Below are 22840 nucleotides of genomic sequence, written 5' to 3' on the forward strand. Positions count from 1 at the left end.
TGTGAAATGTGTGTTGTGTAAAGCACTATAGAAGCATCATCAAGTCAGTAATCTTACACGTTTGGACAACAATAAACAAAAGAAAAAACACAAAAAGCAATTAAAGAGCTAGCTCCGGGGTCCAGAGTTCGAAAACCTGCCAGTCATTAGCGAAAGCCAGCAGTGCGCAGGCGTTAAATTTGGACGCACCAAAATATTGTGGAAGAAACAATAATCCAGATGAGGGAGGTCGTCAAGAGTCCTTTGGAGATTCAGGGTAAACGCAGCGCGTGTGGGGTCCATTTTGAAATTAGGTGAGTCTGTTGCCAGTAGTAGGGAAGGGTTGAGTCCAGTTCACGTATTGTCAAAGCTACAGTATGGTCGAAGCAAGATGATCCAGGATATTGTCCAGAGTTTTAAGAAAGCATTATTTCTTAATTCGGCCAGAAGCCATTGTGACAAGTCGGATCCATTTTAAGTCAGTGGGCCAGGATGTCCAGAAGCGGACGCTTCAAATTCGTATCTCGAGAGAGACCGAACGGTCTCAACGAGGTCCAGGGTAAGTTCCATTGGCTTGGTTGTGGTTCACGGCTGGTGATCAAGAATTCCATAGGTAGATAATTATAGTTCCTTAGGCTCAGATGGTAAGATATCCAGGATAGTGGGGTCCAGTAGAAGCAGTAGCAGGAAATCCAGGGAGTAGTAGCAAGAAGCAAGCAGTCCATCCACTCAACTTCAGGATTGAAGTGAGGATTCGGGATCCATGGGTCAGGTTAAGTCAGGTCAGGCTAGGCCAGAGTCAAGAGAGAAATCAATCCAGGGAGAATGTCCAGTGGGAGGAGTATCGAGTGAGTGTGCAATCATTAAACAACACTCATGAGTCCAGCTCGGTCAGCGGGTCGCTAACGAGCATCCATGGCAAAGAAGACATTATTCTTTGGAGTTGCCAAGAGTTGGCAGCAGCAGTAGCAGCATCCAGCTAGATCAACGGATCTAGCTTTAGGTTCCAGGGGTCCATGGGAATAAATTGAGGTTGTCGAATTCCAGGGATATAGATTGACAATTGTCGATAGGTACAGGTCCAGTTGTATAGATCCGTGGGAAGAGCAAGCGGAAGAACAAAAAGAACAAAAGACAATGCGCATAGGAAAATATAATGAAAAGGTGACGGGGACTACCTGATGTGTTTCGTATGAATGCAGACTCAAAAGAAGTCTGGAAAAAAGCAAAGCAAAGTCCAGTTCCGGAAGAAGTGGCAGAGAGTAGTCCTTCGGGCAAGATAAACCAGGGCAAAAGGATTGGTTAAAAGGCAAGATAGTTGTCCGAGGGTCCAGGGACTGAGTGGCGAATAGGGGTATATGTGTATAGTGCAGATTGGTAGCAGGACTAAGGTCGTCTTGTTGTAGATGATCGCAAGAGAGAAAGGGGTATCCTGAGTTGGGAGAGAGAAAAGAAGAAGACGAGAGGTTCGGGGGGGGGATCAGCAGCCTTTTTACAAGCGGCCGGAGCCCACGCGGGCGGGTTCAGGAGAGTTCAGGAGCGAGTGGGGCCTATCAAAGCGTGTGCCAAATTTGCATAGTGCAGCGGTGACCTGCCCTGCTGGCACCAGCGAGGAGCCAGTATTTAGTCGAGGGTGATGGCATCTGCATGCTGGAGTTTGTGTTGGCGGCATCCGAGTGGATCAGAGGAGAGGGTGTTTGTAGCGGTGAGACGAGACCCGCGTCTAGTGGACTTGGCGTTGCACTTGTATGATGATGATTGGTTCGATGCCAGGGCTGACGCTGCAGGATGATGGCCATTTGAAACGATCGGCATGTACTCTTCGTGTGCTGATGGGGATTGTGTGGTGGAGAGTCGTCCACGTCGGGGTGATACGGAAGAGAGGTTGCAGTCAGGTGCAGCAGGTGATGTGGTGATGTGGTGATGTACTCCTCCGTACGGAATACACTACACGGTACTTACAGGGTACAGTTACTCCGTACAGGTGATTGAGAACCAGACTGGCATTCGCACTCATTTTGATTTGCATTCGTATTTACTAAAACTAGAACTACGTCTGGAATGACGCCATGAAGGCGGGCCGGGGCGAGACCCACGTTGGGCAGCAATGCAGAAACACTCGGAGATTGGGCGTCTGGATCATTTATCTGTTAGCCAATGATCCTTCATCAAATGTTTGAAGAGTTTTCCAGAAACAAGTGGAGAGAGTCAGAAAAGAAAGATGGATAAAGGTTGTCGTTCAGCAATCCGAAGATCTTCAGTTGAACTATGCTTTGGTAGGTTTGTTCATCATCCAGGTTGAGCTTAAGCTTGACTTGAGCTCGAAGCTCAACCTTGAGGGGGAGGGTTGTGCGTATGACGGGATTCAAATGAGACAGGGGGGTGTGCTTACCAGGTGGGGCAGCTAGAGTCGGTGATTGCTGGAGGTCAGTGGTCGGCGAGATGTTCCATATTCATGTCCATCATTAGGACGATTGGATGAAGGAGAAAGTTGTAAAAAGTGAAAAGTGAGGCGCCGGTTTTGTGTGTGAGGGTTATGTCAGCATGGCTTGGCTTGGCATAGAGTGGGCACTTTCACACTAATCCCAGAAGGGTAGTCACTCCACACTCTACATACACTTCACCTCCATGCACATGCACACACTTCAATATGAACTGGACTGGGGGCCAATTACGTCGCCATTCCGATCGCAAGGGAATCCTCTCTCAAACTCAGAGACAAAACTTTGCCAAGTCCCGCCAACGTGCCAATGACCGAGAGTCTCGCCAGCCTATTTCCTTCCCGGGCTTTCTTAATCTGAGGGACGAGCTCATAATAGACGAGGGCATCCAAGTGGTCGAGGAAAAGCAAGACAAGTCAGTCATGATATCGGAGCTATCTTTTTGACACTATTGTGCTGTTTTGCTTTACCTTGTCTTACCCTGCCTTGCCCTCTTGGCTCTCCACTCGCATATACTAACATTCCAACCAGCTCCAGTCCACCGCTCAACACTCCTCTTCACAACCCCTCCAAGCACCGGTTTCTGCAAATTCCCGACTGGGCTGCTGTGTCTTTGTCCCGCCCACTTAACATCAAATTCACCCCGGTCGAGGAATTCGAACGGTTTGGCAAACGCCGTAAACTAAACGACGTTGACCGCCAGCGTCTGTCCACTGCCGACGGAAGACTGATCCAAGCCCTCTTTCGTTCCCGTAGGAATGCTCGACAGTTTTCTTCTGAACGAGATGCATTTGCATCAGACCAGATCCAGATACAAATTGATTGCCAGCCGACCGATCTGCACCAACAGTCCAATATCAGTCCTGAAATAACGCCAAGCCATCGATCATCGCAGTCCATTATTCTCGGCCAGAGTATTCCCGCAGTGCCCCATTCTTCTTCCCATTATCATCAACAGGTCAAACCAAAAACCGTATGGCAAGGACTCAGTAGTCTTCGCTCCGGCTTCGATTGCCCTGCCAATGCCTCAAGGGCCCCCTCGACAATTCCAGAAACAATCATACTACAAGATGATATGGAATTCACAACTCCATCCGGGGTCACTAGCCGAGATCGACAATTTCACAATATCAACAGCCAACATACAAAATCAACTCAGCGAATCAGGCAGACTCTCACCCCTCCCAGACCAACCAATCCGAATCTACCAAGACATTTCGCCATCGACGACCAAGTGCTCACGGAGCAAAGAGATCAGGATAGCTACTTGAATACTAATCAGCACGATATTTCCAGATCACCAAGTCTCGTGTCGACCTTGATCGCGTTCCCTCTAAATGAGGCTCGGATACACTCGACTCAGAATGCCTCAAGCTGGCGACCGGAGCCTCGTCTTATGGACACTCCAATTACAAACCATCCATCCCACGATACTGATTTTGAAGGTCCTCCCGAACCTAAAGGAGTGAGAGTATTTGGCCAACTTTTCCGTATGAACACAGATGCTGGAATTAGCATGTTCTAGATAGTGCTGTGAGAAGTACCTATTTTTGTGGCCGCAAAGGATCTCCAACACGACATTCAATATCTGATGGACCAGTCCTCTATCGACCATGATAAATATAGATACGTCAACAATGCCCAATAAAATGCCAATATATGAGCATGACTTATAGCCATACTAGTGTTAGTCTGTCGTCCTTTTGTATCAATTGAAAATAGAAAACTACTAGCAGTCCTGCTAGTGCTAGTTCATCCGCATAGTTTGGATCTCCGCTCAACCCAAGGTTAGCCCTGGCACGTGCCGATCGGCCCCCCCAGATAAGTTCCAACGGGGCTCCACCTGACGACATCGACCATTCAAGTTCCAAGCTTCTCCCAACCTCCACCTCCACTAAAATCCATCCATCCATCACCTCACTTGACATCACCACCATGCTACGACTAATCCCAATCATAGCTTCGCTAGCCACAGGCGCCATCAGCGCCGCAGTACCTACAGACACAACCCTCCAACTCCCCCTCGTAATCTGGCACGGCCTAGGCGACGACTTCGAACGCGACGGCCTCCAATCCGTCGCAGACCTAGCAAAAACCACAAACCCAGACACATACGTCCACATAATCCGGCTATCCGACACAGGAAGCGGTGACCGACAAGCAACCTTCTTCGGCAATCTAACCGAGCAACTCGAAACCGTCTGCGCCCAACTATCCTCGGAACCAATCCTCAAATCCGCCCCAGCCATCAACGCCCTCGGCTTCTCGCAAGGAGGCCAGTTCCTCCGCGGCTACATCGAGCGCTGCAACAGCCCACCCGTCCACAACCTCGTCACATTCGGCAGCCAGCACAACGGGATCTCGGAATTCCAAGACTGCAAAACGGGCGATTGGATATGCAACGGCGCCGAAGTCCTCCTCCGCTCAGGCCAGTGGACGGATTTCGTCCAGAGCCACCTTGTCCCCGCGCAGTATTTCCGCGACCCGGAGGATATGCAGAACTACCTCGAGCACAGCAATTTTCTCGCGGATATCAATAATGAGCGCGAGTTCAAGAATACGTCGTATAAGAAGAGGCTGGGGAGTCTGAATCGGTTCGCGATGTACATGTTCGATGAGGACACTGTTGCCGTGCCGAAGGAGAGTGCGCTGTTCGCTGAGGTGAATCTTACCAGTGGGGCTGTGGTGCCGTTGCAGGAGCGCGCGCTTTATAAGGAGGATTGGCTTGGGCTGAAGGGTTTGGATGAGCAGGGGAGACTGGATTTTAAGTCTGTGCCTGGTCAGCATATGCAGTTGACTGATAAGATTCTGGAGAGGACTTTCAAGGAGTATTTTGGTCGGGTGCAGGGTTCGGAGTTGCGGGTGCAGGATGAACAGCCTGAGATGGAGAGTTCTGGTGATGAGACGGGTTCGAAGGCCCCGGGCTTGTTGGCTCAGATGCAGCCGGGCTTTTGATTGGGGTGGCCCTCTTTCTTTATCCATCATGGCATCCAACTGATTAATTTTAGCGATATCTCGTTTTTGTATTGTTTATTTTGCTGGGAACTGGGAGTGGACTCGATGGCGAGTTCCACATTTTCGGATATCTGTACAATGTATGGCACAGTAGCTATACCTCTAGGGCTTCGGTTTCCTAGATATATCTATTCAAACTGGCAATTGATCCTTCTTACCTACGCCTGCATCCATAGAGACTTCAGCATCGTCTATTTTAAGTCTACCGACAATGTAGCTAGATACAGAACCCGCATTAAGCAGAAACCAGCAGCAAATAAAGAGACGGGTTATCAAGAATAAAGGATATGCACGAAGAGAGAGATAAAGGAAATAAGACGTAGATGGTAGAAGACCAGGTAGCGGGCTGGGATGAATAAGTGAACGAAGAAAGAAGGGAAAAGAAAAGCAGGCAGTGGGCAAAGACATGAGACTGCTCGATCCAGAGACGAGTCCAAGTGGGTAATTCCTCGCATTACAAGAGCCAGAATGAAAAATTATAAACATGTACAAAACAGGGCGAGAGGAAACGAAATGCGGAGCGTGCAAGGTATTCGGCGAATTGAACGCCGGGTTCGACTGTACAAGGGGACGGGCTTGCAAGAGAGGAAAAGAAAAGAAACAAAGGTATTTTAGTAGGGGGGGTCGTCCGATGCCACCACCACTGACGTGCCGCCTGCTGCTATAGCCACCGCCCACCAGGGACTTGGAGGCAGGGGCCGCGGTTGCTGGGCGATCTCCGTTTGCCAGTATGCTGCCATCTGGCGAGAGATAGCCGTCCAGAATGCGTCTCAGATGGTCTTTCTGGGCATGGTCGAGGGAATCGGTGCCGTTGGTCTCGGCACCGCGGAATACTTCTGAGATGCCGGCGGCTAGGTTGTTGTTGGATCGACTTTTGTTGCGGGTCAGGTTTGCGTTTCGAGAGTTTGGTCCCGACTTACTCTGGACCGAGGACTGGCGCGAGACATCGGGGGCAGTGGATGGTCGATCGATTGAGATCAGTGACCGTTGCGAGTCATTCGGAAAGCCACCGGGGATATGCAGAGTCGAGGGGATGGGGGGAACCGGCGGGATATCTTCATCGGAGTTCACCCGGCTGAGAGTGGGACCATTATTATCTCGTATGTGCTTGTCTCCCGAGAGAGCAATTTCTGACGCCGATGCTCGTGGTGTTTCTACACCCTCTTCTTCGGGAGTTTGGTCTCCATCTTGTTGGAATCCTTCGCCATCTACCTCGGAAACGGAGAATGAGGCACTAACCATGCTCTCGCTACCAGAGGAAATGACACTCTCATTCGAGGCATCGAGCTGACCACGCAGTGGGCTGAGTTTTCGGGGCTGAGAGTCGTGATTCACCGATAACACTCGACGCAGCTCAGTGACACGAACGGGAGACCCTCTAGTGGAGCTAGGCTCCGAAGTAAGCGATATTTCGGGGACGCTCGTGCGACGGTGTTTATTCGAAGCTGAGCCTGCAGGAGAGCCATTTGCGACGCCATTGCCCTGACTGGCACGAGCCATGGTACCTCCGCGCGAGCCGCTGATAGATAGAGTCTTGATGCTTTCCTTTTCCACGGCAGCAAGACAGGATTCACGGGACCAAGATGAGAGCATTTGCTCCTTGACGGGTGGCGGGAGACCGCTGTCTGGCTGAGTTTGCGCTGCAACTGAGGCATGGTTGAGGACCGGGAAGCTGAAGCCCCTTGCGGGAGGGGAGGTCGGGGGACTCTGTGGCGGGGAGGAGATTGATTGACGGTATGCTTCGTCAATCCCATTAACAAGATCATCGACGTTTCGGAAAGGCGTCAGCGTGACCGATGGCGCTGACTCGTCGTGGATAGGCACTTGATCATCCACGGCGATACCATCTAGAGTAGTCGGGGGCAATTTAATCTTAGAGAAATATTGACTCTTGCTTTGCCTCTTCTCGATCTCGTTGCGAATCTCGACTCCGGCATGAGTGGATTCGAGATTGAACTTCTCTGACACTGCCGAGAGATACCCAAGAACCAGGCTACCGACATTGACACGGGCTGCGAAGCTGCCCAGGTCCACGGAAGTGAACAGGTCCTCCTGTAGTTTTAGTACCATGGGGAGCCCATATTGTACCGCATTCACTCCAAGATTCTCAACAAGGCTTGTCAGGAGGAGATGAAGGATAAGGATGTCAGACTCGATGGTCGGCTTTTCGAGAGCAGCATCATAGATAGCTAGGTGCAGCAAACGAAGGAATGTTGACTGTGCAGCGAGGGCCACCTTCTCTCGTTGGTTACCCGGAGCTGAGGTGCTACGCCGATTCAACTTGTCCGGCTGCTCGGTCTCGCGTTTTGATGTCGGCTTAATGTACTTCGGGATATCCACTCGTACCTTGAGATCGCGCTCGTTCGTCTCAAGCGAGAGCCAAGTTAGAAAAGCATCCGCATACGCACGGCGAACTTGATGATCGGAGTCCCGTAGAAGGCCTTGTGTCCCTTCCCAAATGTGGATGCCCGCCTGATTCCTGGAATCGGAGGCACTTGACGTGCTTGGTGTTCTCAGAGTAGAAACCACTAGAATGGCCTTGATGGCACGTAGCGCAGTTACCTTGGCGGCAGAATGAGAGAAACTCTCTGCCTGGGTCTTCTCTCCAGTAATATCTCCTGTTTGAGCTGTGTCGGTGGTGGGAGATACACCTGTTTCGTGAACCGTAGCTAAAGAAGACTGCGCAGCACTATCGATATTTGCGGAGGGCTTGAAGCGCTTCAGAATTGCGCGTATCATATCCGCGACCTGGTCCCCGTAATATATGTGAGTTGCCAGATCACCAATACAGTGCTCTAACAAGGTGAGAAGGCTTCTCCTTTTGGGGAGAGATGGACACGCCCGCGTCGCCCTGATATTCCTCGTTCTTTTCTTGGCTTACACCGCTAGTTTGATTGGCAGGTGATAGAACAGCGGTAATGTAGTGAATCAGGCCAAAAAGGACATCCATAACACTCAATCCAATCATGTTAACTGATGATTTGAGTAGCCAGTCCACCACAGAGAGAATGGTGAAAGACGAATACAAGGCATCCTCCGTTGGCTTCATATCGTGAAGGATGTCCATTGCAGCCACCAAAATGACAAATCGCACCTGAACCGGGCACCAGTTTGCAATCAACTCAATAAGAGAAGTGGCCCAGTTCCCGCCGTTCTTCCCAGTGCTGGATTCACCCCGAGTAGCCTGTGGAAATCGTTTGCCGGCAATGAATTGTAGAGTGACGGATGCCGCAAGGCGAATCTGGCCGCGGTTGCTTCCAGATATGATTATTTTCTCCAGGCAGCGGAGTGCCAGCAGCCGCGCATCCATCTCTGCCTTTTTATCGGCGTCGGCGGTTGACTGTGCGGCGGATGTAGGATCACCTTCAACTGTGTCCACCGTATGAACCGTTGTAACACTCATTCGGCGGGGTGGTCGAGTACCATCATTTTCAATCTTCTCGGAATCAAGATACATCTGCTTCAGCTGTATCAAGACATCTTCGTTTTCCGAGTAGAGATTTTCCAAGATCACAGGTAAAATGAGCTGCAAAGATGTCCCTCCATCGGCGGCAAGGCTCTCCGAGCTGACGACACCTTTGATCGCGCGCAGACCGGCATTTCTCCACCGAATCGCAACCGGAAGGCTAACCTTAGTCGGGGAGTACGTTGAGGAGGCTGGATCAGCGAAACTGGCGTATGCCTTCACGACTTCACGATATTGTTGGGCAAGAGTCTGTTCCGCGGCGATAATTGCGATATCTTGATGCTGACAGAAGGTCTCGAATGTCGCAACGGAGTCCTCGACCATGGAAATATCGTTCGATCGCAATACGGTTTCGATAACGGTTAAGACGAAGCGCGCGTAGATGGGCAGGTCGCGCGGGCATTTTTCAATGAGCGCAGTGAGGATGTGAAGCGCGACTTGAACATTCCTATTTGCCATTGGCTGTCAGTTCCTTACATCGTGCATGTGCGCGAGACCGCTCAATATCCCCATGAAGATCCTTTCACTCACCCTAATCTGCGTCTCCAGACGTCTTTGGAGACTCGTTTCGTGAGAAAAGCCCCGACCTTGGTCAGCTTGCTGCGACGCGTGCTCAGGTAATACAGCAGATATGAGAGCTCGCTCGGGTTCGGCTTGACTTCGACCACACCCTTTTGGTATTGCGGATAGCATTTCAGCGTTAGGACCTGATGTCTTGGTCGACAGGCCTGGCGAACGGAGGCCATGGGGAACGGTATGGATGCCTCCCCGGGGGCAAGAGTCCGCGGAGGCGCGGGGAGGGTGGATCGAACGGAGGTGGAGGGATGGGAGGTGTATTCGAATGGTTGCGCAAAGGATTGGATTAGAGCCCAAATATGGCCACAAAGAGGGGAGAGCGATCAATGGAAAACGTTCGGGGCCACGGTGGACGAGAACGGGGCTGTCTGATCAGGTCGTCGATCACCACCAGGGGAAAAGGGTGGGGCTTTCAACTCCGCCGCACTGGAAGTAACCCCAGGGCAATTAAATGCTAGGAACAGGCGAGGAGGGGTGGACTGAACCACCTGAGAATTAAAAGCCGGGGGATCCGGCGATGGTAGGAGGGTGATTTTGTTGGAACCAAAGTCAAAAGAAGCAGAGAGAAAAAAGAAGGTTGGGGGAGCTCCGAGCGGGCACGATGACAATGACGATGACAGGTCACCAATAGTACTTGGTTTTTAACATTTTCTACACTAAGCTCTACATAGTAAGAAGGGACCCGGTCAGGCTGGAAATTTTAGGGAATATTGGGTAATTGGATTTCTCTTGAAGATGGGGCTCCAACGATTAATTGCCTCGGAGGGGACCACCTCGCTGAATGCGGCCATCAGCTCTTCTTTCTCTCACATTTCCCAACAGGACGCTTGGTCCTTTGGAACCCCGCAAATACCTTCAAGGAACCTGCGGGCGCATCGAGTCGGCTTTTAACATGGGGTTCCTGGACTTGAACCAGTCTCGTTCCTGTGTGTTTGATCGACAATCCCTTTCCGGGCCCGATCGGCCTGATACCTCGGTCGCACATGAAGCACGCTCCCCTCTATCGCATAGTTATCATGGTTGTGATTGTGTTGTGAAATGCCGAGTAAGTTGGCAGTAGCCCTTGTTCCTCACGCGTGGCTGATATGGCACTGTAGGTCCTTCTTTCCCGTATTTTGGCTGGGGAGGGGTCCGGTGGTTGTAGAAATAAGCAAGTCCTTGATGTCGCACACACGATCAGGTCTTGGTACCATTTTGGTCCTCTTGCGGCTCAGCATTTTGGCCTGTAGCATCACCGTCGATAGCCTCAGCTGCAGCGGGGTCATTGGGCACACCCAGACCGGCAAGTCCTTCAATGACCTGAGGTAAGATGATCTCACGGCGGAACCTGTCCTCCTGGAGCAAACGGAGTGCGCGCAGGGTTGGACCAGGGTGAGTCAAGAACTGCGAATATTCCGAGGTCTTCCAGTATGAGTAGAGGTATGCGAGGTATGCGGTGAATGCCTGTGCATCGGGGGCAGAGGAGGATTCGTCGTCATCATCGGCGCGCGAGATTCCAAGGAGACTCGGATAGCTGACTGCAAGGTGGGACAAGTAATAGGGATTGGCGAGGGAGGAAACAAACTCGAGTTCCAGAGTAAACCGAGGGTTCGTCAGGGTGGGAGGAGGGCGCACAGGCTGGTCAGGTTCCGGCTCCATGTTCATGTTGGTAAGGTTGAAGCTCGTTGAATGAAAGAGTGAAGCTCTCGGCAGCCGCAGGCGCAGGCGGAAAGGGCGGGCCCTTGCACTCAATTGTACTCCTAGTTACTATTTAGTTAGTACACTACGCTATATTACACTACTACGCATAAAATTGATAGACAATCCAGAAAGGTAAGCTTGGAATTCAAATTCAAATTGAAAGGCTACTAATTTCCAACCTGTGTCTGGTTGCAATGTCATTGTACGTACGGAGTATACATAGTCTTATTTCCTCCTTTTTACCAAGTTTATGCTATAGTGTCATAACATTACAATTACATCAATCAAGGCAGTTTGGCCGAGTGGTCTAAGGCGATTGACTAGAAATCAATTCTCTTCGGAGGCGGCGGTTCAAATCCGCCAGCTGTCGGTTTATTTTTTTGGATTTTTTTTTCCCTTTCCGTTTTCTCACACTTGACTGCAGACACGTTTAATAGCACCTTATTTATTCACCTCGGGGGGTGGTTCGTTTTTGCGTACCAAAATAGTGTCGAAATTATTTTTGGAAGCATACTAGTAGAATTCGAGCCAAAGTTCTCAATTGTTTGACATTTCCTCATAGCATAACATGCCTGCATTACTAAGTTTTATTGCGATTTCGGTACAAACCCCCTTTTTTTATTCAATGACTTCGTCAAAATGTCCAAGTGGTCAAGAGCCAAGTCAATAGTTGGCCTATGACATCACACACCACCCAGTTTCCTTTATGGAAGGCTGCGATTTGATCCCAAACTTGAGCTTCTCGTACTTGATCTTCTCGAACGCACTTGAAGGTCCCCAGATATCCACTATGCCTTCAAAATATCCAGAAGCTGCACCCCCATGAGCAAGTTCGAACTCAACACATCGCTTGCCCTCCTTCACCTTTTCCCACTTTCCTCCAAGATCCAGGTGTGAGGCATCAGGAACCGGGATTTTCATCACTGGGAGGTATATTTTGGGTCTTCCTGTCCTCTCACATTTGATTTTGTCCACCTCTATAAAGCCACGAGGGCTACGAGGCTCACTAGGATCCAATTTCCTTTGCCTGTACCGCCTGATAAACACATCTTCCTTCAGCTGAACATATTTTCTATCTTCAGACAGCCCGGACTCGGAGTTTGCTGTGCATCCCGATGAACTTGAGCTGCAGATAATCTCATCTGTCGTAGCACTATATTCCAGCCTCGGTAAATCTTCGTAGATGTCACTGGCGAAGAAAAGGCTCAGGGGCAAGACTCCACCGTGGACGACCCTTTCAGGCCATGACAAATGTGGATAATTGGGGTCCTCAACCTTGGGTACAAGAAAGAGTTCCCACTGATACACCTTCAGCAAAGGCTTGAAAAAATCATTCTTCACCTCTCGTAGATGCTTTTCTTGCTGCTGAGGGGTTGTATCGGGGTCGTAGTTGTACACGGGGTCCTTATTGTCTTCCAGAGTGAGATCCAGCGCACCTAGAAGAGCCCAGCATTTGTCTTCTTCCATTCCAAACCTCCTGCTCGCTACGCCTGACAGTAGATAGAGTGCCGTCGGCTGTCCCGGCCAGTAGCAAACTAGCCCAGAGCGTATCAAGTCGGTTAAAAGTTCAGACGTATACACATACTTCCCTCGAGAACGTTCATCGCTCGGACCGAGATAATCGATCGCTTGTTTCACTTTTTCAGACACTCCTTGGGGCATGTCCCGAGAGGAAGTCCAGCCTTCGCTATACCTGAAGAACGCGCTAGCGATATCATCCGCAAGGCCTGTAGCGGGAAGTGACAGTTGGTCCACCATAACGTAGCTCTGGTGAGAGTTTTCAGGCGAATAATTTAAGAGTTTTTGACTTCCGCTATAAGTCTGCGCTGGGAATATGAAATCTCTAGGAAGACCTTCGCCGTGGTAATCCCTCAGGATTGACTGTTGTAGCAACACTCCTTCTTGTAGTGTCCATCCAGAGGTAAGCCACGGCTCTGACTCCTGGATATACTGAAGGTATATATGGATATCATTCAGAGTGTCCTCGAAAGTCTCATGCGCGAAGCCTGCCCTCAAGAATGTTTGTAATCTAAGCGAATCACCATCGCTCCATGTCGTGCAATGTAACCAAACAAAGCCCTCGGTGGCTTTCTGATAGATTTTCCTTGAGATCATGATCCGATTAGTACGGGCCTATAACCTTCCTGATAGAGGGGGACTTACAATTGCTTTGCAACCTCTTGGCCTTTCACTCGGTTGAGGCTTTCTGGCAATGTGATAACCTTGTTCCGCTGTCCCTGAGGAACACACATCCAGTCCCACCAGATAAATCGCGTTCTCAGGCATTTTTGCAAGACTTTGCACACGTGGGATAACCTAAGCCCTTCCACTGTGGGAATCTTCCAAGGCAGTTCTGTTATCTCTCCATTGGCATGGTATTCGGGTGCATTCTCAACTGGTACATCAAAATCTGCCCATTTACCCCATGTGTATGAAACAATGCCGTATCCTTCGCGTTCAATTAGGTCTTTAACATCTTCGTACGGAAAGACCGTCCAGTTTTCAAGATCTAGAAGCCATCGAGGATGGTTCGGGTCTTGATCAGGTACATAAGGTTGACTGCTCATTTTTGAGGCGAGTTTAGCTATACCCTGGAGTTTCAAGATATTTATCGAGCGCGATCGTGGCCTTCTGTCTTTTTATTGTAGAGATGATTTATTAATATGGGGAGGGAAGGAGCCTGGAGAACTAGTACGGAGTACCTACATGCGATATCCAATAGCGCCACGCAATGATATCATGATCATTTATCTGTAAGGTAGATTAATTAATTTTCAGTTTAGGTGTTACTTGTTTCCAGTACTTTTGTCCTGTGATAAAATATTTTGCTGCAATCCATGACACGTTCAAGTTGGCTTCGGTCTATGACGTGATGTTCTCAGCTCTTGTCGGTGTCCATGGCTTGAGACAATATACTCCCTCTGGTTCAATGGTTGACCGAATTTCAATTTGCAAGAATTTACATTCAACTTCGTGCAAATTGCGTTCGGTTTCAGGCTCAAAGTGACTGGAACTTGCGAGCCGAACAACATGCGGGCCGAACGGTCCACGCCGGCGGGCGCAGCCATGGTACTAGCTGTATGTGGATCTTGGGACTTACTCAACAATCAACCTTGGGTTTTGATATTCCAACTTCTCTTAACATTGATGAGGCAAAATAGCTATTTCCAATTTCCACGTCTTATGCAACCTTGGAAGAGTTTTGTTCACTGCAAAGCATAGCTCATAATATGAGCACTTTCTTATGTACCATAACAAAAGCCATGCACCCACCCCTCGACCGATCGAACTGCCGCAAAATGATACAATATACCTAACACAAAACCAGCTTTCAGGCTCCTCATATCACTACTATGCTGTTCAAGCTCACATCAATTGCGCTGATCTTCTATGTTTTATCATCCGTCGACGCTTTCGGCCTCTACGGCGGTTACGAACGCATGTTCTACTATTATGCTCATCTGGCCGATGCGAAGGTCCACGGTGGAAAAGCCCAGATGATCGCAGCTGGATGCAGAAAGAGCGGCATTTGCGATTTTAATGGGTTTATCCAGTTTGTCAATGAGCTGGAAAGGAGTCCCGGGCTCAAGAAAGCACCCGATCGCAATATCCACGAGGCAGCCCAAGATCTCAATGAGCGGCACCTAACCGGAGAATACAACATCAAAAGAGTATATAGTGAGGCTGATGATTTTGCTAGGCTATTTGAGGAGGTAAGGAGAAGGTCTTTGTCAATATTTACGAGGGATGCCATCTAATTTGTATAGGTTTCTTGTTTTCTGGACGCCAATAAGCCACATGAGCTGGATGAAATCTGGGATTCTGCGCGTGCATCAATCGAGAGTGTCTGTTTCCTCCGAAAGCTCGGATTCTCAGATAAACTTAAGGCTTTTCTGGTACTAAATAACATAGAGCCAGTTCTTAAACCAGAATATTTCAATTGCGAAGGGAAAAGCCTGGTTGACGAAAATGCCACGATTTCAAAATACGGCTCTACAACAAGTGTCAAGAATGTGTTTCAAAAGTTCCACAATGACGAGAAGAGTCACGAAGCAAATTTCAAGTGTGCCTGTTGGGCAGCTGTGAGACTACAACTACACCGGACACGACCCTCATCTCTGGCAGGTGATGTTTTTCAAGTTCAATCCGACTATGATGAGGAATGCTGGCAGCACGACCTTTGTCTTAAGCAGAATCTTAAGCTTGAAGAGCAGATTGGTGGCCACTCAGAGTCATATAGATGCAAAGAATTATGAACTATTCAATCCATTGTGAGACCTACAATACCATGAGCAACAAAAGGTATTAGGTCCTGTCAGAGCAGCCCGAACCTCCACAGCGGCTTGGGATCCAGTGCTTCCTGTTGATTCCGTTTGCTTTTTGAAGTAGTCTACCTTGAGTCTTCTCCAAATCTTAATACTTTAGGCCCTGTGCATAATATTTCGATTCACGAGATACCAGATAAAATCGCAATATCCAATGTCTGATCCGACCCGGCCAGAATGTTGCAGTTCCATTACTCGTGGACCCATGGGCCAGAAATAATTGAATTTGGAGCAAGATTTAGTTCATCGGGATCTCTTAAGTTCATTTGGTAGCATCATAGAACCGAGAGAAGATCAACATCCATGGATTTGAAGTGTATGAATCATATACAATAACCTGGACTTTATACCTAGGTATGATAACCAGGATGAGTATCATGTAGATGAAAGTGAATGACAGCTCGATCTCATGATAACAAAAGTGTGCTCTAGAACATTCTCGTACCTAAAAGCTAGAATCAATAAATCATGCGTAGAAGCTGTAAATAATGTCTTTCTCTCTCTCTCTCTCTCCAGATTACAAACTTTCCAAATCCATTTTTCGACCAATTTCGCTTCTTTCATCAACATGGCTTGGTTTAGTTCCATTGTTAATGGAGTTGGCAGTGCAGCAAATTGGCTCTTGTCCAACTCTGGTCTAGTTGGAAAGGTCCTAAGCACTGTTGGTACTGTCGCTCAGGGTAATTTACCAAGCACAGTGACCACTGAGGGTTTTGTTATGGTGGAGAATGGTGGAATCACCGCGGAGGACTGTGATTGTGGGGGTGACTTGGCCCAAACATTCAAGTACGCAACCAGGAAGCTTGAGAGGGCTGCACAGGAGGGAGAAAAAGCACCAAAAATGCCCATTCGGGGATCCCAGGACAGTGCGATTCTGTCCGGATTGTGGACAAACCCAGGTCTCACAATCGACGGCACCGCAACTCCTGAAATGTATAGAGACATGGGAAAATTCTTGGCGGAAAACAATATCCCCACGGAACTGAAGACGACCAACAAGGATGGCACTGGCACGTTGGACGTGTCCCAGACAATATGCGACTCAATCTTCGCGGATGCCCCTGGCATCCCGGAATCTAGTGAAGTCGAGGCTGTTGCTGTCAAGGTAGCAGAGTTCGAGATTCCAGGTGATGGGTGTACGATTTCCGGCTCTCACGCTTACTATTCTATCCCGTTGGGTAAGCGCAATTATGGACCACAGTGTGATGACCAGGCATGGCATGGAGCCGTCCGAGTGACGAGAACCAGCACTGCGGCATTCGACATTGAACATCGAAAGCAGATGAAAGAGAACTTTTATGTCGCTCAAACTGTTGAAACTGCGGGTACTGGACCGAGATGGGTCGTTACTTGCCAGGTGAATTGGAGAACAATCTCACTCGCCAAACGTGCTCGGGAGAAGGTGAAGGCAGAACTTTTGGAATATCATCCTACCTACCAGCTTCTGTATTCTGCGGTTACCGGTCAGAATCAGACAATCAAAATCCGAGCACCCGAAGGAGTTACGCCAGCCAGTGTACGCGCTATCCTTAACCAGGTTGTCACCAATGCCGCGAAAAGTGTGACACAAGGTGCAAGTCAGATTCTCAACGGCGAACCTCTCTCAGATAGCATGCTCTCTTCTCAAGTCCGCTCTGTTCTTAATCTTGTTGTTTCTGAAACAGAGAGAAAATTGACTGGCCAAATCGAGAAGCCTGAAATGGATTCCACACTTCAAACTCCAGAAGTTACCGTGACGAATTCAACCTTGGTTACTTGAACTATGCGCCAGGCAAATCAATTAATCGCCTGGGCAGTTGAAAAGGATTTTCTGGGTATTGTGAGCAATACTATTTCACTATCGCGCATGTACTTCGTTCAAGATCAATGGGCAATGCCAACCGATATCCGTACTATCCATAGATTCATGGGTTCAATTTTCAAATATACTACCTACCATCTTCAAAAGTTACGACTTAAACTTACTAAGTTATCTTATATTATTGGCAATAAGTATTCTATACTACCTAATGTAATGGGGATTCTCGCTCTTCAACAGTAGGGATCCCGTGACGTGGCACCTCAGCAACAAGGTGTCCCTTCTGATGGAAAAGATATGTAGCGCGCAGTTCTAGTTCGACAATCATCCAATCATTCTTCCTCATGAACCACCCCTACGATCACTACTATTTGGCTTTCTAGGATATAAGTCCAATTATTTTAGTACTGGACAAGCCTATCTGCCTGCACAATACTGCGCTTTGCTTAATTCATGCACCCTGCGGGTGTGCTGGTTTTTTTTCTCTGCGATCGACCCGTCTGCTTACGCAGACAGCCAGCGTGCGATTCTCATCTTTCACTGGGTATCTTTGAAAGACTCGGATGCCCCCAAACCTGCATCTGTACTAGTAATACATAGTTATATACCTAGGTACCACCTGGGCATGTAAATTCAAGTTGAAGCTTTCCTGACGGTAAAATGTAGTAAACTTCCAGTCGGATTCATGTGTATTATCTGAAGTCCTTTCACAGTTCAATGTTGTTCTGCCCAGGTGGTCTGTGGGCTTCCCACTCTCTACTTACAAGTTATTTCGGATTTGAATATCTGAAAGAGAGATCCACAGACACGCCTCTTGCCCAGGTGCCGCAGAATCCTTTGGATGGCGTCTAGATGGTGATGTCACAAGGGCCTTCAACTTTCAGGTATTTATGCGCATCTATAGGAGTGCCGGTGCGTCATATGACGTATTTGACTGGCTTATAATATTACGAAAACGATAGGAATATCAGAACAACTGTCCATGCCATGATATGTAGTAAAATGATATTATTAAATTGAATACTCGCGCCTTGTCTTGACTGGCAGCTTCCCTGACACATGTTTAGTCTGTCACTAAATGTGCCCAGGTGCTACACATAGTACATATTATCGAGTTGCAGCATCGAAACTTTCTGAAAGCTACATAACCTCCTAACTCGCCAAGCTGAGATTGAACCAGATGGCACTGGATCCTGCCTTCATTCAAAAGTTCGAGGGCCACTTTCAGGCTGTGAAATCTGTTGTGATTTCCTCCAATGGCCACTACATGGCATCGGGCTCTGATGATACAACTATCAGAATTTGGGATCCCGTTGACGGCAAATGTCTCAGGGTTCTAGAAGGCCATGGCTATGCGGTTAATTCGGTCGCTTTCTCGCCGTTTAGCGACAAAGTGGCCTCAGTATCGAATGACGAAACCGTGAAGATCTGGGATGTCAAAACCGGCAACTGTCTGCAAACTCTACAACTCTCTTGTGAAGGCTATTCGGTTGCCTTCTCGTCTAATGCTACATATTTGGCATCAGCTATGAAAAGTTCAATCATGGTATGGAGTCTTACCAATGACACCTACACCTTTCTCAGGTCACTCGAAGGGCATAATGGGCCAATTTATTGTGTTGCCTTTTTTACAGATGATCCCGAATCCGGACTTGCATCAGGCTCCGATGATAAAACTATAAGGATCTGGGATGTCGCAGAGAACACCTGTCACTATATACTCAAAGGACATAGCAAGCGTGTCTACTCGCTTGCATTTCCCCCGAATGATGAGACTGTCGTCTCCTGTTCAATGGATCAAACGATCAAAATATGGGATTCAGACTCTACCGGCTCTGTCGGATGTCTCTCAACGCTAACGGGGCATAAGGACTGGGTCCTGTCGGTAGCTGTTGTTTCCCAATCCCGAAAAGGTTTATGTGGCATCGGCTTCAAGGGATAAAACTGTCAAGATATGGGATCTTGAAGACGCTGAAAACCCGAGATGTATCCATACTTTCAGCGGACATCACGACTGGGTAACAACGATATACCCCTCGGCTGATGGTCAAGTTGTTGTATCAGGGTCAGATGACAATACTATCATAGCCTGGCGTATTATAGTTGATGAGGATGAGGGAGGAGATGATGCATGAAAAGATGATGACATTGATACAATCGCATGCTTGTAAGAATACAAATTAAAAGCCATGTAAGCACGCAAAGGCATTCTGACAAGCCCGAGGCATACCAGTCTAAATACTAGGGGATAGAGGACTGCTACAGTGGACGGCGGATTAAAGGATGATGAAAGGTGTTGACGGTAGAGACAGAAGAGAGAGGCTGATATTTAGTTATAGGTCGTTCTGTAGATACCTGAGGCATACTCATTTATAAGGCTCCATCGCCTAAATACCAGCCAAAAGATCCCCCAAAAAGAGACATCAATATACAAAATATATACAAAAGACAGGTAAACATAGGCAAGAAGTCTCAAAAATTCTCATTTGACAACATGAACAGTTCTAACCCCTATCGCTTACTGGTTCATCAACATTGTAACCTCCTCGTGCCTTATTGTATCTCTGGTATAGGCCATGTTCCCTAAGCAGTTTCTTTGACTGATAGATATAGGCAAAAACAGAAGAAAATAGAGGATCTTTGTAGTCAAATAACAACTTCAATTAAGTCAACTTATTCCTCATGACTCCTGTTGAAAAATATTGAAAGGATAAAGAACTTGATGGCTCTGGGACCCAGGGCTTTCGATTTTCAATATTTTGACCCCGGTCATTATCGATATTGAATCTGCCCCCATGATTACTACTGAAAGAGATGAGGGCAACGTGATGAAAAAGGATAGAATGTAAATCAAAGGACCCTGGAAAGAGCCAGGCCATATTTGGCACTCGTTATGCGTATCCTCTGCATGTTTTCTATCTTCTTTGCCCTCAGCTTACGAAACCACTTGGATATGATCACCCTGTACTAATAAACATTCGGTACTTTGGACCCAGGCAGCTCATGGTAGACCGGCTTGATCTGAGTATTGTGGCCATCTAGCTCATTTTCACCTGAGCTGTTCTCATGGCACCCACTACCGCCACTGCTTCCATTATTTCGACTCGCAGTTAGACCACTGCTGTCATTCAGCGTGTCTGGAGACCAGAATGCTGACTGTGGGAGAGAATCGTGTTCATCATGCAAGGAAGACTCGGGAGGACCACCGTTATGTACGGGCCCAGTCAGAACAGATACGTTCGGCCTGGGATCGATCGCCTTATTTCTGGATTTCTGTCGGTGCCGACGAATGTAGAAGAGTAATATGCCCAAAAGAAGGAAGAATCCAACTACTGCACCAACTGCAATACCGGCAACTTTCCCCCGACTCAGGCTTGAAGAGCTTCCGGAGCTGCTCCCACCAGAAGAGCATCCGCTTCCTGAGCATTCGGAAGAACCAGCATCTTTGGACATAATTTCAACAATATCCTCTTGGGAATCTTCTTCCCAGGAGCAAGCGGATACATTGAAAACGCCGCGCTCATAATCGGTCGATAGATACCTAAATATGAACTTAGAAAATGTGCTCTACGATGGGAACTTGAAATTTCAACTCACGCTTCTTGCAGGAATACTCGACCCAGGGTGTATTGAGTCGAGTTGGCCGCCCGCTTCAATGGGAAGTAGTAGCTGCTGTTATCGACCAGAGGAGGCTTCGCGGTCAGAGCGAATGCTTCATATGGTAGAGTGATTACGACGGCATCTCCCCCAGTTCCCACATCAGATAGCCGAAAAGTCACTTCAGCCTCTGAGTTGAGCAATTCGGTATTCTGAGTGTCATTCACCAGATACAAACCGGAGTCATTATCCATAGTTAAGCCAAACGCTTTCTCAAATTCATTACAGACGCTGTCGGGCAGCCACAGATTTGGGTCGGTCGAGTCAATAAAAATGTCAATCGGATTGGATAGTAATATCGAAGAGGTTGATCCGCTGTAGCTGATTGACTGTAGGTAAACGACGAGATCGCGTGTGATGTCGTCCGCCATGGTAAATGAAACAGAGTTTGAGGTAAATCGCGATTGATCGTAGCCAGAGAAAATGAGTTGGCCATAAACCTGCTTCAGACCTGATAAAAATGAATTCAATAGATCAGCCAAGAGTTTTCATAGGCCCGGGACTCGGAAGCATTCTCACGATATTTAGCGCCAGCGGTATAGCTCCAACTCAAACTTGGAATCATGCTTTGGTCTTTGAGAGTTGTGAAGAATGAAGGTGATGAAGAATTTCCCAAGGTACTGAGGTTGACTTGTTGAGGATTGAGACCCAATATTCCCCTGCAAAAGGGTACCGTTAGCAATTCATCTTTCAATATGAGAATTCAATGAGATTATTACAGGTAGAAGGGCTCAGGAGTTGCAATTCCGGCAAGGGTCTGGTTCTCGAGCTTTGGTCCATTCAAACTGAGGCCTATATCATCCGTCGCAAATTCGGATCTTTGGGAGTATCCCAGATTGGCCTCCAGACCAACGCCGTTGTTGTTGATATTGAAGATGCCAAGCTCATTCCAACTGGAAGATTTGTTGGACGTAAACAAATCACCTCTTGATGATGCGCAATTTGATGGTGCATTGGCGAAAACTGAGTCGGAACAGCCATATTCAGATAACACCACCATAGACTCCGGAGAGGCCGTTGATACTAAAACTCTAACATATTGCTCCGGGGTACCTACTCGAAGAAAGAAGCTACTCCATGGACCATCATTACCATCACTAGACATAAATTAGTGAGCAAAACAATCAGTAGAGAGATTTGGGTGAATAGTTACAAGTATTGACTGGGCGAAACAACGATAGGAGACGAGGAGCGTGCGGAAAGTGATGATGCCCAGCGTTGCGGCTCCCAAGACATTATCAAAGCCAGCAGAAGGACCAAAATGGCCGAGTACATGCTGGCAAGCCGCGGAATTGCACGTTCAAAAAAGTAGTTTCGATTTAGCAGGCAGTCAGTATGTGGCTAGTGAATGAAGATTGAGCCGGCCTCATGTGCCTTTTCGCGGGGAAACAGAACAACTATCCACCATGATCCTGCAGGTCCCTTGTGGGTATTTTTGGGACAAATTTAATAGCAATTGACTTGATGTGATCGCTCGCCAGGTCACAAATGCCGGTGGGAGCATATTCGCTCTCGTTCTCGCACGGACAAAACATAAACAAAAACCGGCTGACAGCCGTCCCAAAACCTGCTCCACTGCATGCTTTTGGTCTAATCAGGGACCGCGACCGGGATTGATGCAGATCGAACCGACCACGTTCCTCTCGGACCTTACTGTTCCTGGCTAAGACGTTGAATGTCATTGCCTTTCTGAGAAAAACTTCCGTCTAGCTCAGTTATCATGACAACACTCAGCTATTATGACCACATCGAAGGTAATGACTCGTTGACAACAGGGTGCTACTTATGCTGAACACGTCATGTTATGTGATTAGTTTCCTGAGCATCTTAATCTTGTTCCTTAGGAGCGATTGTTCAAAACTTCGAGCAAGACGGAAGTTACTCTAGTATTTGTTCTCGGTTC

The 22840-nt window shown here is 48.1% G+C and overlaps 9 protein-coding genes across 9 annotated transcripts; 5 read left to right on the plus strand and 4 right to left on the minus strand.

Moving 5' to 3' along the window:
* Positions 1 to 2629: 2629 nt before the first annotated feature.
* On the plus strand, positions 2630 to 3945 carry N7533_000774 (uncharacterized protein; the record flags this gene model as incomplete). Its single annotated transcript, XM_057097424.1, has 2 exons — positions 2630 to 2835; positions 2952 to 3945. The coding sequence occupies 2 exons, from the start codon at positions 2630 to 2632 to the stop codon at positions 3943 to 3945; spliced, it is 1200 nt and encodes a 399-aa protein (XP_056965917.1).
* Positions 3946 to 4355: 410 nt separating this feature from the next.
* N7533_000775 (palmitoyl-protein thioesterase family protein) lies at positions 4356 to 5375 on the plus strand (the record flags this gene model as incomplete). Its single annotated transcript, XM_057097425.1, has 1 exon — positions 4356 to 5375. The coding sequence occupies one exon, from the start codon at positions 4356 to 4358 to the stop codon at positions 5373 to 5375; it is 1020 nt and encodes a 339-aa protein (XP_056965918.1).
* A 256-nt stretch (positions 5376 to 5631) lies between these two features.
* On the minus strand, positions 5632 to 9647 carry N7533_000776 (uncharacterized protein; the record flags this gene model as incomplete). Its single annotated transcript, XM_057097426.1, has 4 exons — positions 5632 to 5637; positions 6084 to 8183; positions 8236 to 9349; positions 9433 to 9647. The coding sequence occupies 4 exons, from the start codon at positions 9645 to 9647 to the stop codon at positions 5632 to 5634; spliced, it is 3435 nt and encodes a 1144-aa protein (XP_056965919.1).
* A 1006-nt stretch (positions 9648 to 10653) lies between these two features.
* N7533_000777 (mediator of RNA polymerase II transcription subunit 31) lies at positions 10654 to 11115 on the minus strand (the record flags this gene model as incomplete). The annotated part of the gene is made up of 1 exon (XM_057097427.1): positions 10654 to 11115. One exon carries the CDS (start codon positions 11113 to 11115, stop codon positions 10654 to 10656), a length of 462 nt encoding a protein of 153 aa, XP_056965920.1.
* A 717-nt stretch (positions 11116 to 11832) lies between these two features.
* Positions 11833 to 13724, minus strand: N7533_000778 (uncharacterized protein; the record flags this gene model as incomplete). Its single annotated transcript, XM_057097428.1, has 2 exons — positions 11833 to 13261; positions 13321 to 13724. 2 exons carry the CDS (start codon positions 13722 to 13724, stop codon positions 11833 to 11835), a joined length of 1833 nt encoding a protein of 610 aa, XP_056965921.1.
* Positions 13725 to 14510: 786 nt separating this feature from the next.
* Positions 14511 to 14915, plus strand: N7533_000779 (uncharacterized protein; the record flags this gene model as incomplete). Its single annotated transcript, XM_057097429.1, has 1 exon — positions 14511 to 14915. One exon carries the CDS (start codon positions 14511 to 14513, stop codon positions 14913 to 14915), a length of 405 nt encoding a protein of 134 aa, XP_056965922.1.
* A 1135-nt stretch (positions 14916 to 16050) lies between these two features.
* On the plus strand, positions 16051 to 17241 carry N7533_000780 (uncharacterized protein; the record flags this gene model as incomplete). The annotated part of the gene is made up of 1 exon (XM_057097430.1): positions 16051 to 17241. One exon carries the CDS (start codon positions 16051 to 16053, stop codon positions 17239 to 17241), a length of 1191 nt encoding a protein of 396 aa, XP_056965923.1.
* A 1219-nt stretch (positions 17242 to 18460) lies between these two features.
* N7533_000781 (WD40 repeat domain-containing protein) lies at positions 18461 to 19415 on the plus strand (the record flags this gene model as incomplete). Its single annotated transcript, XM_057097431.1, has 2 exons — positions 18461 to 19165; positions 19194 to 19415. The coding sequence occupies 2 exons, from the start codon at positions 18461 to 18463 to the stop codon at positions 19413 to 19415; spliced, it is 927 nt and encodes a 308-aa protein (XP_056965924.1).
* Positions 19416 to 20247: 832 nt separating this feature from the next.
* Positions 20248 to 22212, minus strand: N7533_000782 (pepsin-like aspartic protease; the record flags this gene model as incomplete). The annotated part of the gene is made up of 5 exons (XM_057097432.1): positions 20248 to 20821; positions 20878 to 21388; positions 21457 to 21596; positions 21657 to 22034; positions 22091 to 22212. The coding sequence occupies 5 exons, from the start codon at positions 22210 to 22212 to the stop codon at positions 20248 to 20250; spliced, it is 1725 nt and encodes a 574-aa protein (XP_056965925.1).
* Positions 22213 to 22840: the final 628 nt, after the last annotated feature.

This window comes from Penicillium manginii (genome assembly GCF_028828005.1).
Source record: "Penicillium manginii strain IBT 31320 chromosome Unknown utg000001l:1.0-3466041.0:1.0-3467806.0, whole genome shotgun sequence".
In the NCBI taxonomy this organism is placed as follows: Eukaryota; Fungi; Ascomycota; class Eurotiomycetes; order Eurotiales; family Aspergillaceae; genus Penicillium; species Penicillium manginii.